Source organism: Thamnophis sirtalis, unplaced genomic scaffold (assembly GCF_051295495.1).
Source record: "Thamnophis sirtalis isolate CommonGarterSnake01/CBP01778 unplaced genomic scaffold, rThaSir2_p1.2 scaffold_3, whole genome shotgun sequence".
Taxonomy (NCBI): Eukaryota; Metazoa; Chordata; class Lepidosauria; order Squamata; family Natricidae; genus Thamnophis; species Thamnophis sirtalis.
In genome coordinates, this window is record NW_028261383.1 from 57,439,023 (window position 1) to 57,453,928 (window position 14,906).

A 14,906-nucleotide genomic window follows, 5' to 3' on the forward strand; every position below is an offset into this window, starting at 1 on the left:
AAATTATTTACTTTCATCAATATGTAGATAACTTTCAGTCAAAAAAGGACGAATAATGCTTCAACTAGTCATAGTTTGACCATACCTAGGCTGAACTCTATCGTTACACTGGACTGCCTTTTCAACATAATTTGGAATCTTAATGACATGTTACCAATTAATAGTCAGCTAATACTATACTAATTATACTGGTTGTCAAAGTGACTCTGAACCACGCCTTCATTTGTACCAACCTGCTGACACTGAGAACAGAATTAAAAGTTTTACATATGCAACTGTGCATCCACCGCTATGAAAATTAGGAGCCTGTTTTTCATGGGCCACTTAGCTGTGAAACAGTGGATATCTATTATATTTCATCAACATAAGTATTCACTTCAATCCTAAACACTCAATTGTTTACCAGAGTCAGTTAATGATTTAGGACTAGATTTTATCTATTTTATGTATTTGTTTGTTTATTAAATTTGTACAGACAATCATCTGTCAAATGCAAGGAATCAGAATAACACTCTGAGTTGATCAATGTTACTTTCTTTAATTCTTGCATGCCTATTTACAGGAATCTTGCCAGACCAACTGCATTTTCCTAGGAATGGTTAGATAGGGCTTTAGGATTCTGGGGGAGGTAAGAACTGTGTCACTTCCAGCTGTGCAAGGATTCTAATCTCGCTCCCCTCTTCACATTTCCCCCCATTTTAGCTGACAATTTCACCATACATTTCCCCAAAAGCAACTCTGAGTGGTACACAAACAATCAGATAAAAAACACTTATAAAATAAAAAATGCAGATATCTACATTAAGAAATAGTATTTTTTAATGTAGCTGCCAGCAGTTTGGCAGATTAAATCTCATCCAGCTCAGGGTTGACTCAGCCTTCCATCCTTCCAAGGTGGGCAAAATGAGGACCCAGATTGTTGGGAGAAATATGCTGACTCTGTAAACCGCTTAGGGAAGGTGAGGCAGTATATAAGTCTATTGCTATTAAAAAAACATATCTTATGTACGTTAATGTAGTCTCATTTTAATATTATCAATATTTGTATATTTATCATTATATTATTTTATTTTGTAGTTTGACTTTTATTGTAGACCACTTTGGAAAATCTGCTCTACCTGGCAGCTTAAAAATATTTTAGATATATTATTAAGATTACAAGCTTCTCATAACCTAGTTCCTGCATTACAAGTTGCTAGAGAGGTCATTAAAAAATCCAGTCTGCCAGACTATATTTTTTTCTACAGAACAGTTTCTTAAATGATTTGCATGATGGATATATTTCAGAATAACAATATAGCTTCCTCAAGGACATTTATAACACTGTTTACCACAAAAAGGTAAATTGCAATCCGGAAAGTTCACTAAAAATAAGACAAAAATTATTTAGTTGCTAAGAACTTTCATTTGTTGAATTTATAATGGCCGAGGAGTAGGATCAGCAACAGCAGAATCCAAGAATTTATAAACACCCCCTTCTGTTAGAAATATGGAAATAATAGTTACGAACATGATACTGTATCCTAGGAGACATAATAGTTATGTATAATATAAAAATTGTGGATATAACCAGTATATTGTCGTTGCAAAGCTGAAACTGTGATGTAAAATGAAGAAAACTGTATAATAAAAATACTTTAGAAAAATAGTTCCATTGAGGACAATGAAAATTAATGTAGGAAAATATGAACAGGATTATAGTTTAATTCAGCAAGTTCAGTTTTCCACAGAATGTCCTATGTCAACCCTGAAGCTGGCCTGACTGAGGCCATTTTGAGACTTCAGGGCTGAGACAATGGACAAAAGGGATAGGGAGGGGGGAATAGAGATAGTTGGGGTGTTGTAGTCAAAATGAAATACTTTCTCTTGGGAACCAAGGACATTCCTGCAGGTGCTTGGAAGGAGGGGACTGGAGTCATCTAGCAATTGGACAGCGTCCTGATTGGACCATGTAATTGATTGTTTTGAGAAGTGACAAACTTTTACTTTTAATTAGGTGAAAACTATGGGGAGAATCAGAGTCAGTTTTCACCAGCCTGGCAAATATGATATATTCATTAAACCTATTTGAGGAAATTGCCTGCCTCAAATTTTGTTTCCTATGGGTATGTTACTTGGAATCCTGATAGTATCATGAAAATCACTTGTATTTCAAAATCTACACACTACTACAGTTTCTTTAATATTCCCTGTTCCAGGTTTGTATATACTACTAAACAACCTGGCCCCATTGGGTCATTGTTTCAGAGACCTTACCTTAAGCATATTAAGCAGTATACTGTCCCTTCTATGTAGAAATGAGGGAACTATGGTACTCCACAATCCATCCAAACACAGCATAAACATTTCCCTACCATCCACAAATGTAGAGTATGATAGAGGACTCAAGACACCATCTGATTAAGACCTGGTACTACTTAATTCACTTTGGGAATCCATGTTATTTCATATATAGTCACTAAAGAAGTAAGTATGACAGAAGAATGGCTAAAGTCCACCACACAGTGGAGTTGAGCCTAGCCTCTATGAATATATGACACATACACACCTTGTGAGTCACTGTAATGTGTGAGAAAGTACATGTGAACCATCTTTTTCATAAATGATTTCATAAATCATTGTTTAAAGTTACACTCTTTCCCAAATTATGTATTAATATAGCAGGGGAAAGCATCAAAAATGTGAACAAAAGCAGATAATTAATACTTACAAAGTTATAAATGAATCTAAAAAAGGTTTCTCTTGTTCATAACGCTAGAATCAAAAAATATCTGATGTATCCAAACAGTTATTGATTTAGCACAGAGGAACATCTTTTTTCATAGTAAACAATATAAAACAGTAATAGTTATTAACATAGACAATCTTAAAATAGAATTAGATAAATGCAGAGTTTAAGCCTAACAATGCCTACTAGTCATATTAGCTTACACACTATTCCCAATTCTGGTTGCTAGGAAACTAAAGCAGGAAGATTTATTTTCATCCATATCCTGCTTTACAGAGGCCTTTATTTCTCCTTTATGGACTAGTTAGGCCTTTGGTTTCATCCAGCACAGCTCTTCTTGAGTTTATATCATGTTTCTCTACCTCTGGCTAAAATTTTAACAAATCAAATCACTTAGAACAAACTCTTCTGTTGTTGGCTCTGACTAACTGAAACAGCTTAATCACAGTCATGTGTAAATGTCTCCTTTTGCTGCAGACAAATATCTGTGCCCTTTGGTCATACTGTAGCACTAAGTCACACTAAACCTTAGCAAAAATGATGTCTTTGCTTTTAGCCATAACAGAATAAGCATTTGTCAGAACTGAGTCAGCGATTCCCCCGCTAAGTTCTCTTTAGAGCACCTTCACACTTTTACAGTGTGCCTAATAATTATGTCTGCATCTTATACCAATGGAACAACCAAGGAACCACCTACTCCTATTTTTTGGATTACCCATTTCCTATTTTACTTTTGAAATACTACGAAAACAGGGCTCTTCAGATAGCTATTCAGAGATGCTTGAAGGTTTTGCCTCCCCAAAGGTGACATTTCTAGGCCTGCGTGCTATTATGATTAGGCTGTTGGTTTTCTATGTTGTAATGTTATGCCATCCTAAGCCACCTACTTATCTTTGGAAATTGGCAGGCAGGAACTACACAGCCCCAATGAGAGAAACGCATCAAATCCAAAATAAGATGCCTGAATTTTCACACATGGGCAAGAGACATCTGCAGCAATTAAAAATCAGAGGTGAGTTTCACAATACACAGGAACATCACCTGGAAGTAATTTTAAGTGCTAGCCAGTGTAGAGGAGTATGCTAGCCTTGAAGAAAGAGTGCAAGAATAATTAAGCAAACATCCACTTAGCTATGGGAAGGAAGATGGAGAAACTCATCCATTGAAACTTAAGATAATCCTGTCTTTGGCATAACACAGTGCAGAAGGAAACTTTTAAGATGTTCTTACTATACCTTGTAACAACAGCAATTCAGTAGCAATTGAAATAGCCCTTAATGTTCCATAGTGCTTTACAGCCCTCTCTAGGCAGTTTACAATGTCAGCATTATTTACATATTTCTCCCAACAATCTGGATCCTCATTTTACAGACCTCAGAAATTTGGTTGGCTAAGTCAATCCTGAGCCGGTTAAGTTTGAATTCCACTAGAATTAGCCAGCAATATTGCATTCTAACCACTGCGTCACCAGGGCTCCAATATCTGTTTCTTCACCTGCCCTACCTCAAGGGGCTGAATAAACAAAAGGTTATTTTATGAGAAGGCCCCATAACTTTGATATGACTATACAATTTGCCTAAATACTGCTGATATATAAAGTAGTGTTTTTCAACCTTGGCAACATTAAGACATATGGACTTCAACTTAGATGCTGCCTGAGGAATTCTAGAAGCTGAAGTATCGACATCTTAAAGTTCTCAAGGTTGAAAAACATGAATATATAGGCATAAAAAATTTGAATTAATATGCGCACAAACTGCTAACAATTCAAATCTGTTGCCATGGTCATGTAAGCTAAATGTTTTCAATCATGGCAGGCATTTCATGTAAAGCAACTCTCATATCTCAAAGAGTAATAATAGATTGGCAAGTTAAAGGCATATTAGCTCAAAAATGGCAAGTAAAACAAATGTTAGGAAGAAGCATCTCTTAAGAAACAACACTATTTAAAGGAAGTCGCTATCTACATTTTCATTTTCCTACCTGATTTAGGATTTAGAGAATCACACTCTGAATTATACATATGCACAAATTCTTGGTGTCGTTTAATAAGCTGTTGTTTTGTTCCCTGGGTGGACAATCCATGTTCTTTCAGTCTTTTCCTCAGATCACGGTCAGAAAGTAAACTGTAAACCAGTTTCGGTAGTAACTTTCTTTTTTGTCCAGAACTAGGAGGAAAAATCATAAAAGGGAAAGAAACATATAAAAATATTTCCTGTAGGACAAAATGAGCAAATGTACATATTTTTACTCAATCTGTGAGGCACACATAAATATGTTACGGGGCACAAATAGGTCGCGGGGTATATGTTGCAAGTTTATTCCAGATATCGTGATTAATGTTATTTTACTTTGACCATATTTATTTTATTTTTAACCCTCTGCAGTCCCTTGCCGTGTCCCATTTCTATCTCCAACATCAATATACTATTTCATTAAATTATTACTTATATCCCATTTTCCTTTTGGAGAGCTTTATTTTCTTACCCTTATAATAACAACTTAAGCCAAAGGGATAGATCTAGCACTCAAGTAAATATTTTAAAAGCTAATAATCAAATATTTAATGAGGAATGGTACCATTCTCTGTTATTATACAGAGCATAAGAAAGTAGCTGAGCAAACTCATTTAGACTAACATCTCTTATTTCTCAAAAAATATATATTCCTGCTTATTTATTTCAAAAAGCATATTTAAAAACGCTAACAAAATATCAACAATCAGCAAGCTGCAAAAATGCCATATATGTTGTTGTTGTTAGTTGTGAAGTCATGTCCGACCCATCATGACTTCATGGACAACGTTCCTCCAGGCCTTCCTGTCCTTTACCATCCTCCGGCATCCATTTAAGCTCACGCTTCAGTGACTCCATCTAGCCACCTTATTCTCTATCGTCCCCATCTTGTTTTGTCCTCAATCATTCCCAGCATTAGGCTCTTCTCCAGTGAGACCTTCCTTCTCATTAGGTGGCTGAAGTATTTGAGTTTCATCTTCAGGCTCTGGCCTTCTAAAGAGCAGTCAGGGTTGACCTCCTCTAGGACTGACCTGTTTGATCGCCTTGCAGTCCAAGGGACTCTCCAGCACCATAGTTCAAAGGCCTCAATTTTTTGGCACTCCGCCTTTCTTATGACCATATATATGTAAGCACTATTTATTTAGGATTACATACACAGGCTAATCAAAACTGATTTCCAGTCACATTCTCTCCTTCCTCTTTAAAATGCAGTTTCCATAGTTTGCAAAAAAATATTATCTGCATATTCACTGTATTCAACACAGTTGAACTTGCAGAGTTTTGAACAAGTAATGCAGTTATGGAAATGCAAATTACTGCTATCTATTTCTACTTGTGGACCAGATTTCCTGCCAAACAAACTTCAATCAGGTACTGCTTTATTTATAGGGCCAATTCAACATATTTTCCAAATTTTATTAGGAAAATCTAGTAAAAAGGAATTAAAAGAAATTCCTTCAGTCTTTTTTTAATATGTATTTAAAAATTATTATATCTATAGATAAACAGGTAATTACTGGAGTTATACAATTATTATTCAATATAACATTACCTATATTGAAATGTGATATATACATACATATATACATACACACACACGCACACACACATATATACATACATACATACATACATACATACATACATACATACATAAATATACAAAGTCTTCACTATATTAGGGTATTTATAAATGTTTGCATATGTTATATTGTAAATAAAATGGGAGATGCTACCCAGTAAATGCTGTAGAACAATTACAAGTATTATATGCTGGAACTGAATCAACTAAGAAAAGAATTCAACAGAAGACCAGCAATGCACTCACTTTCCACAAATACATCCTTACAAATTAGAATACACCTCTGGTTTATATATTATGTATGTGCTTTATTATATGTTCAGTTCAACTAGAATGCATACATTGATAATAAATAAAAACTGAAGCTTTCTCCAAGAGTATTTCAGAAATTGTGATAGGGACAATGTAATGGACTATGAGAATAACCTTGAGAGACAGGAAGAAAAGCTGGACAGCGTCTGACAAGAGAGAGTTGAATTGAAAGGAAAACGTGGGAAGAGTCAGTGTCCCTCCTTCATTTCTTCCACTCTAATTAATGGAGGTTGGGAAAAGATATACTTTCAAACTTACAAGATTGACCTTGCCCTTCAAGGTAGAAAACTAAAACTCATGAGTACTAATATTACTTTCATTGTAAGGTTACAGTAACAGAATCTCACAAGTTGAAAAGCACTTCCTCCTTTGTCTTTACTTTCCAAAGAACTAAGGTTGGTATGTTCTGAGATGCTTTCTCTTCCTCCATCCCTCCTTTGGATTCAGCTTTCGTTTGTCAGACTGTTGCCTAGGCTGTAGCTCTTCCTTCTGTCTACCAAGGTTATTTTGACATCATTCTCATTATAGACAACACTTGCACTATGATCAAATTCAAATATTGCACCAAACAGACATGTGCTTCTCAGTACTGTCAGGCCTGCCTCAGTACTGTCAGGCCTGCCTCTGTTCTAAACTCAAGAACAAAAATCCCCCAACTCCATTGAGATAGAGAAGAGATACTTTTATTGAGTTTGAAATGATAGCAGCCAAAGCAATAGAAGATCAAAATGCACGAAAGTTAGAGATTGAAAGTTTCCCCAAATCCCTCCCTCCAGGGTCCAGTGCTGAGGGACGGGTCCAATCAACATCCAGTATGATGTTGTGTGAAGCTCATCTTCAGGTATTTCATGCATCTGGAGTCCTAGGACAGTTGGCCTTGACAACTCCCCCAGCAGTGCAATAATTATTGAGAGCAAACCTCCCTTTCAGTTCACATGGGACCTCACCAGCTTACTTCCCCAACCCAAATGCTATGCCCCGTCCCCGTTACTGTGGCAGCCGATAGCACGCATCCAGCAAAGTTGAACCCCATGCTGGAGATCCAGCTGACAGCTATACTTTAAAACTATGTGTTCTTCTGCTTTGTCTTAGAATCAATTTCCTACTGAGTGCAGCAATCCAGATTAAATCATCCATTATGTTGCTGAACAGCTTATGCTTCAATACAGATTCTAGAATCAGAATCTGCCTTTCTGTAACTTAAAAGAATTACTCTGTATTGTGTGCTGACATTATCCTTAGCCTTCCTTTGGTGATCTCCTTTTAAGTACTCAAGTAATTGCTATAATTGCCCTTCTGAGTTTGCTGAAAATTATGGACATTCAATAAGAGCCAGTTTGCTGTGGGGATTAAGGCATCAGAATACAAAATGGAAGACCATGGGTTCTAGTGCCGTTTTAGGAACACAGCCAGCTGGGTGTCCTTGAGCCAATCACTTTCTCTTAGCCCTAGGAAGGAACCAATGGCAAACCACTTCTGAAAAACTTTGCCAAGAAAACCACAGGGACTTGTCCAGGCAGTCTCTGAGAACTAGACAGGTGTTTTTTTTTTGGGGGGGGGGGAGCATGCTACAACTGACTCAATATGTTGGTATTGAAATAAATTAGCATGTGGTGCCAATGTTACATTATGATTGACCATGGCTAAATCTTTTGTGAAAACAATCTCCTTAGGTATTGTTTCAAACAGTGTGATGCCTAAATAAAAATAATCCATTTGATACCAAACAACCCTATTTCCAGAGGGAGAGCACATTCTACAGATATATAAATCATTACACCCACAAATAATCATGAAAATCAACAAATGCTCAAAAACCTGTCAAACTAAAGATGCCAGCAATTATTTAGAGTGATAGGGAGACATCTCTATGGAAATAAAATTACTGGCAAACATTTGTTATTACCTTTCTATGACAAAGGGCAAGCTAAGAGTAAGTCAGTGATATTACACATTTCGGATTACTTAAAAGGCTTTGTTTTAATGTATTGTTTTATCATAGATAATAAAATACAGAACGGTAAAACAAACAAACAAAATGAAAGCAAAAGCATACATGAACTCTAACAACAACAAAAGAAAAGGAAAAAGGAGGAAAAAGGGGTCAATTAGATTTAACATTTAACATTCTCCATGGCTAAGTGCTAAAAGAAAAGAAAAAAGAATAAATTCTCCTCCCCCTTGACATACATACATACATACATACATACATACATACATACATAAAAGCAGTCAACAGGTTGTGCTAAACATTATACTAATCTTCAAATTCCTCTGTTAACCATTTGTTATTATATTTAGCAAGTCAAAGTCCACAAATGGTTTCCAGTCTCTTATAAAGCTGTCTAGTCCTTTATCTCTAAACCAGTGGTAATCAACCTGGTCCCTACCGCCCACTTGTGAGCGTTCCAGCTTTCATGGTGGGCGGTAGGGGTTTTGTCCGATACTAAAGCACTTTCTTTTTTTTTAATTTAATTGACTTCCCTACTTTATAAATCACCATTACGGTGGAACCGGTGGGCGGTTAGAAAATTTTACTATTAACAGAGATACAAAAGCAAGCGGTAGGTATAAAAAGGTTGACTTCCCCTGCTCTAAACAAAGCAATTAATTTTGCCATCTCTGCTAATTCAGTCAATTTCAAAATCCATTTTTCAACAGTCACCATCTCTTTTTCTTTCCCTCGCAGCCATCACCATGTGAAGGAATAGCACCCCAAATTGTTTTTCAATTGACTTGTCCATCGTATCTAAAAGAAAAGCTTCAGGTTTCATTAAGACTCATGTCTTTTTTTAAACAAAACCAAAGGTCTTAACTAGGGAAGGAAAAAAAGAGTAGGAATTACAGGACTCTCAAGTAACCAAAACAAATGTATGTCACATAATAGTCCTGTCTTCATTTTATCCTAATAAGAATAGCATACAAGCTTCAACTCAAAGATAAAGGAAGGGTTTTCCTAATATTATTTCAAGCCTGACTTTAAGAAAGAAGCTTAAAGGACTATTAAGCTGTGGAAAGATGAGTAGAATTTATTTCTACTTATTCGTGAAAAGGAGTTTTAATCAACTGAATGACACTGGCAATTAATTTTTTTTATTAAAAGTTTTACAAAGAGCACAAAAACTAACACAAACGACTAAAGAGTTAAAAATAGTAAAGTGCAGAAAGAATAAAAAGAAGCTTCCAATTTCCTTGCAGTGAATTTCATTTCATTCATTTCATTTATTAGGTTTGTATGCCGCCCTATTCCCGAGAGACTCAGGGCGGCTTACAATAAAAAGGGAGGGGATATAAAAATAAAATAAAAACAAACAATTTAAACAAACAATTTAAAATACTACAATAGCCGTAACCTCGAATGGGGCTGGATAGTTCAACAGCCCCAGGCCTGCCGGAACAGCCAGGTCTTAACTGCTTTGCGGAAGGCCGGAAGGGTAGTAAGGGTCTGGATCTCCACGGGGAGATCGTTCCAGAGGGCCGGAGCAGCCACAGAGAAGGCCCTCCCCCGAGGAGTCGCCAGCCGACATTGGCCGGCAGATGGAATTCGGAGGAGGCCTAATCTGTGGGATCTACTTGAGAGACCGCCTTCTGCCGATTACCTCCCTCCGACCGATAAGATCGCACAGACTGGGCCTCCTCCGAATTCCATCCGCCAGTCAATGTCGACTGGCGACTACACGGAGAGCCTTTTCTGTTGCAGCTCCGACCCTGTGGAACGATCTCCCCGTCGAGATATGCACCCTCACCACCGTCCAGGCCTTCTGCGCAGCCCTCAAGACCTGGCTATCCCAACAGGCCTGGGGATAAGCCTCTAATTTGCCCCACCCGAGTGTTGAATGTTGAATGCAAGTTGTGTTTTTATTATTTTATTTTGCTCACATATTGTTTATTTTGAATTGCACCCCCTCCCTAATGATTGTAAGCTGCCCTGAGTCCCCTCAGGGAAAAGGGCGGCCTATAAATCCTAATAAAATACTAAAAAAAAAAAAATACTAAATCTAATAGGTCTTTGAAAGGTGACTGGCAGGAGGCGGTCTCTCAAGTACCCAGGTCCGATACCATGTAGGGCTTTAAAAGTAACGACTAGCACCTTGAAGCGTGTCCGGAGACCAATGGGCAGCCAGTGCAGCTCGCGGAGGATAGGTGTAGCGTGGGTGTACCAAGGTGCACCCACTATCGCTCGCGCAGCTGCGTTCTGGACAAGCTGAAGTCTTCGAATGCTCTTCAAGGGCAGCCCCATGTAGAGCGCGTTACAGTAGTCCAGTCTTGAGCTGACGAGGACGTGAGTGACTATCCGAAGGGCCTCCCGGTCCAGGTAGGGCCACAATTGGTGCACCAAGCGAACCTGGGCAAAGGTCCCCCTGGTCACAGCTGACAGATGGTGTTCTAAAGTCAGCTGCAGATCCAGGAGGACTCCCAGATTGCGAGCCCTCTCTGAGGGGCGTATAATTTCATCCCTAGGCTGAGAGATGGAATAGCTGGACCATCTTTGGGAGGGAGCATCAATAGCAACTCGGTCTTGTCGGGATTGAGCGCCAGCTTGTTCGTTCCCATCCAGACCCTGACAGCCTCCAGGCACTGGCACATCACTTCTACCGCTTCACTGAGTTGGCACGGGGTGGACAGATACAACTATGTATCGTCCGCATATTGATGATATTTAATCCCATGCCGGCGTATGATCTCACCCAGTGGCTTCATGTAGATGTTGAATAGGAGGGGGGACAGGACCGAACCCTGCGGCACCCCATAATTGAGGGGCCTAGGGGTCGATCTCTGCCTTCCGACCAACACCGACTGCGACCTGTCCGAGAGGTAGGAGGAGAACCACCGAAGAACGGTGCCTCCCACTCCCACCTCCCATATGAATGTAAGTATAATTGCAAAGTTATCTTACTATTATAAAAAAGCTCACTTTTCTATTATCCAGTTTTTTCTAATCATCAAAACCACAAATCTTAAAAGCATTTTGTTCTGTTTCATGCAGACAATCTATAAAGTGTTTCCAGTCAACCATAAATGTAGATATTGGGGGTTTTTTTCCTCTAAGATAGCACTGGCAATTAAGGAAAGTAAATGATGTTTCACCAATGATCCTTTCATCCAGTGGCCTAATGTTAATATACTCCAAAGATCCTGGAGATCCTTCAAAACAGTATTAAATATCACATTGAAGACTGTGAAGCATAGATCACAGCCTTCGCACTTGTAGTTGTACTGAATCAGTAGCCTTTCCATTCAAAGAAGAGTTCTACTGAATATAACTCTGGACTCCCTAGTATTATATTCCAAATAATCTTAAAAATGGAATGGTAAGGAAGAGGTAGATAGAATCTGCCAGAGTGTCCTGCCCTGCTCACTCACTCACACACACACACACACACACACACACACACAAACCCCTATGTTTTAGTGACTTAATATTACCCAGCAATTCCCTTCACCAAAAAAACTAGAACTGTTCCAATTAAGTCCAGCCCAGAGGTGGGTTGCTCCCGGTTCAGCCCAGATTGGGCGAACCTGTAGTAGCGGTAGCGGGAGGCTCCCCCCCCCCGGACATTTCTGCACATGCACAGAAGCATTGTGCGCAAGTGCGTGCAAGCAAACTGGTAGTAGAAAATTTGGAAACCCACCACCGGTCCAGCCATGAGCAGACCAATGTTAGTTCACAGAGCAATGGCCAAAGAGTTCGCAAGGTATTCAAAGTCTCTCAAACAAAATAAATCCACCAGGCAAACTTAAATCCAAAGAGCTTGCAAGGAAAGAAAAGTCCAGAGTCTCTAAGGCACAATTCAAGTCAAAACACAGTGTCAATCCAAAGTGAGGCAGAAATCACAATGACCAGAGAACACACAGCTAGGAAACAAACACATTATTCCCAGCAACACTTCCATCTGTCTGCTGTGAATAATAGCTAGCTTCCGGTGCAGGCCATCAAGACAGGTGAGGCTTTCTCTTCTTGAGTAGTCTGGCTGACCATCTCTGCTCCTGCCTTTTCTGTGCCCTACATGTTCTTGGATCAGTTACAGAATGCAGTTCCTCCTCCTCCTCCTCCTCCTCACCGATCAGCTGCAGTTGCATGTTTTCCCAACTGGAGTCTCAGCCAAGTCCTTCACAGACGGCTATTTGGAGCCATCTACCAGGAATCAGCTCATCCTCCCCTGAGCTGACATCTAAAGAGGTATCTTTGGAATCATCCAAGAGAGTCATCACATAGAGATAACAATGTTTCTGATTCTTACTATAGTCACACAAGGACTGACAAGGCAGGCATGCTCTAGATCCCCTCTATTAAACAGTATCATCTAATGGGACCCAAAGCTTGCCCTTTTTGTTGTAATTTTGCCCTATGAAATGGAATATCTCCTAAAATATGAATGACCCTGACCCTACCAGCCTGTTATATGGCACTGAACACTTGGTTCTTCCCCTGGGTACTGGGCCAGCTTGTTAGGCAAAAACATTTTGATAATTATCGATGAAGATTCTCAGTCATCCAGATGAAGTTGTCTGAAGGTTGAGTCATAGCAACTGGACTTATTTTTCTTGTTAGTTTGAGACATTTCACTGCTCATCCAAGGAGCTTTATCAGTCAGAGTAAGTTAGGTAGAGAAACTTAATTGATGCTTTGCAATGCACTTTAGGGAGGAAACCAGAGGTTGGTGCAGGAGGTGGTACATTTCAATGACTCTGGCTAACTAACTTGCTCTAGCTGATGAAGCTGCTTGGATGAGCAGTGAAACATTTGAAACTAACAAGAAAAATAAGTTCAGTTGCCATGACTCACCCTTCAGACATTTTGATATTGTGGTTACAAGTTTTCTGAATCTCTCAAAGTACCATATGTTGCTTTTAAATTATTATTTTTTATTATTTTGAATTATTGTTAGGGTGTGTGTCAACAAAATGTTCAAATTACTTAACATTGAACTACAAAAATTAAATTAAATGTACTAGATGTGTATTCAATTTAGTTTAGATGTTGCTCTTTAATTGGAAATGAATTCTGCATTAGAGTAAAATAGCAAAGTTATTGACGAAAGATTATCTTCTAATATATATCTCTAAATTTAGCAGTCAGCAATAAATTCCATGAGGGAAAAAAGTTTAACTAAACCATGAGCTGCAGGCTTATACATTGTTCCTTTGTCAATTTCCTTCCCTGCAGATAAAATGTTAGCTTATCATCTCATCTAATCAACTAACGTTGTCTCTTGTTAACTGTATCTTAAATCACATAATTTAAACTGAATGTTTATTAACCTCGTGTAATATTAATTATTGTTTCAGAGCTGAACTTCTCAGAAAGTCGAAGACAAGTAAAAGCAAAGGCTTCCAAGCTTCCTAATTACTTGGCAGTAAGACAAGTAAATGTGCTAACATAAAACCACTGCAATTTGTTAATACTCACAAACATTGTATTCAATTATGCCCTCATGATATGTAAAGGAGCACTAATATGTCATCGCACTCCCAAACTTACCTAACAATTTGGCACTGGGGTACTATGTAGTACAAAAAATTATCTAATTCCTTTTTAACTCGCATTTATTATTTCCAACAGCCATGAATCACTCTTCTGCCACAGGCACACAATGCAATTTTTAGTGGACACCGTAGATAGTGTTTCCTAGCAACAAGAACAAGCTCCACAGACAATTTGCAGAGTTCAATTAAAAAAGAAATCTTCGACACTGTTCACACTGTTTATGCTGTCTATTTAAATTTCAGTGGGAGTCCTCTGATTATTACCCCATAAGACAGGGGGAAAACAATCATTCACAACTAAACTCCATTCATGATTTTGTGAGTCTATTTAAATTATAGTAAAGCTTTCTGTATGGCAAGAATTCAATGCTGATACTCCATTCTAATCGGCAGAATTTAATTTAAGTCAGTCTCTTCATATAATCCTGCTCACATTTTCATTTTTTTTAAAAAAAAAAAAGAGGAAGAGAAATTGATTCAAAAATACAGAAAACAAAATACTGGTGTAATGCAGAACTGGACTATTTTACCCTTTACAGCCCAAAATAACTTTACAATAGCATAAATTAATAATTCAAGTATAATAAATTCTAATATCTCAATAAAGTTCCTAATAAGTCAAAACAGACTGCAGCCTATCTTTTCTTCCCAAGTATATTTTTCTGACATAATTTTTTAAAAATTTCCTATTCAATTGTTCTGACCTAAGCTTCCTAAGAGCTTGAAGCAAACTCCTGGTCCTGACAAAAAACCCTTTTATTAATTTACTGTGAATTCTACT

General features: G+C 38.1%; 1 protein-coding gene across 5 annotated transcripts in view; it reads right to left on the reverse strand.

Annotated features, from left to right (window-relative positions):
- Window positions 1-14,906, reverse strand: part of RAD18 (RAD18 E3 ubiquitin protein ligase) — a 120,288-nt gene that overhangs the window by 71,324 nt on the left and 34,058 nt on the right. For all 5 annotated transcript variants that reach the window (XM_087708923.1, XM_087708924.1, XM_087708920.1 and 2 more), the window contains exon 7: window positions 4,712-4,896. In XM_087708923.1, the coding sequence (XP_087565049.1) occupies window positions 4,712-4,896 (185 nt within the window). The remainder of the gene's footprint in view (window positions 1-4,711; window positions 4,897-14,906) is intronic.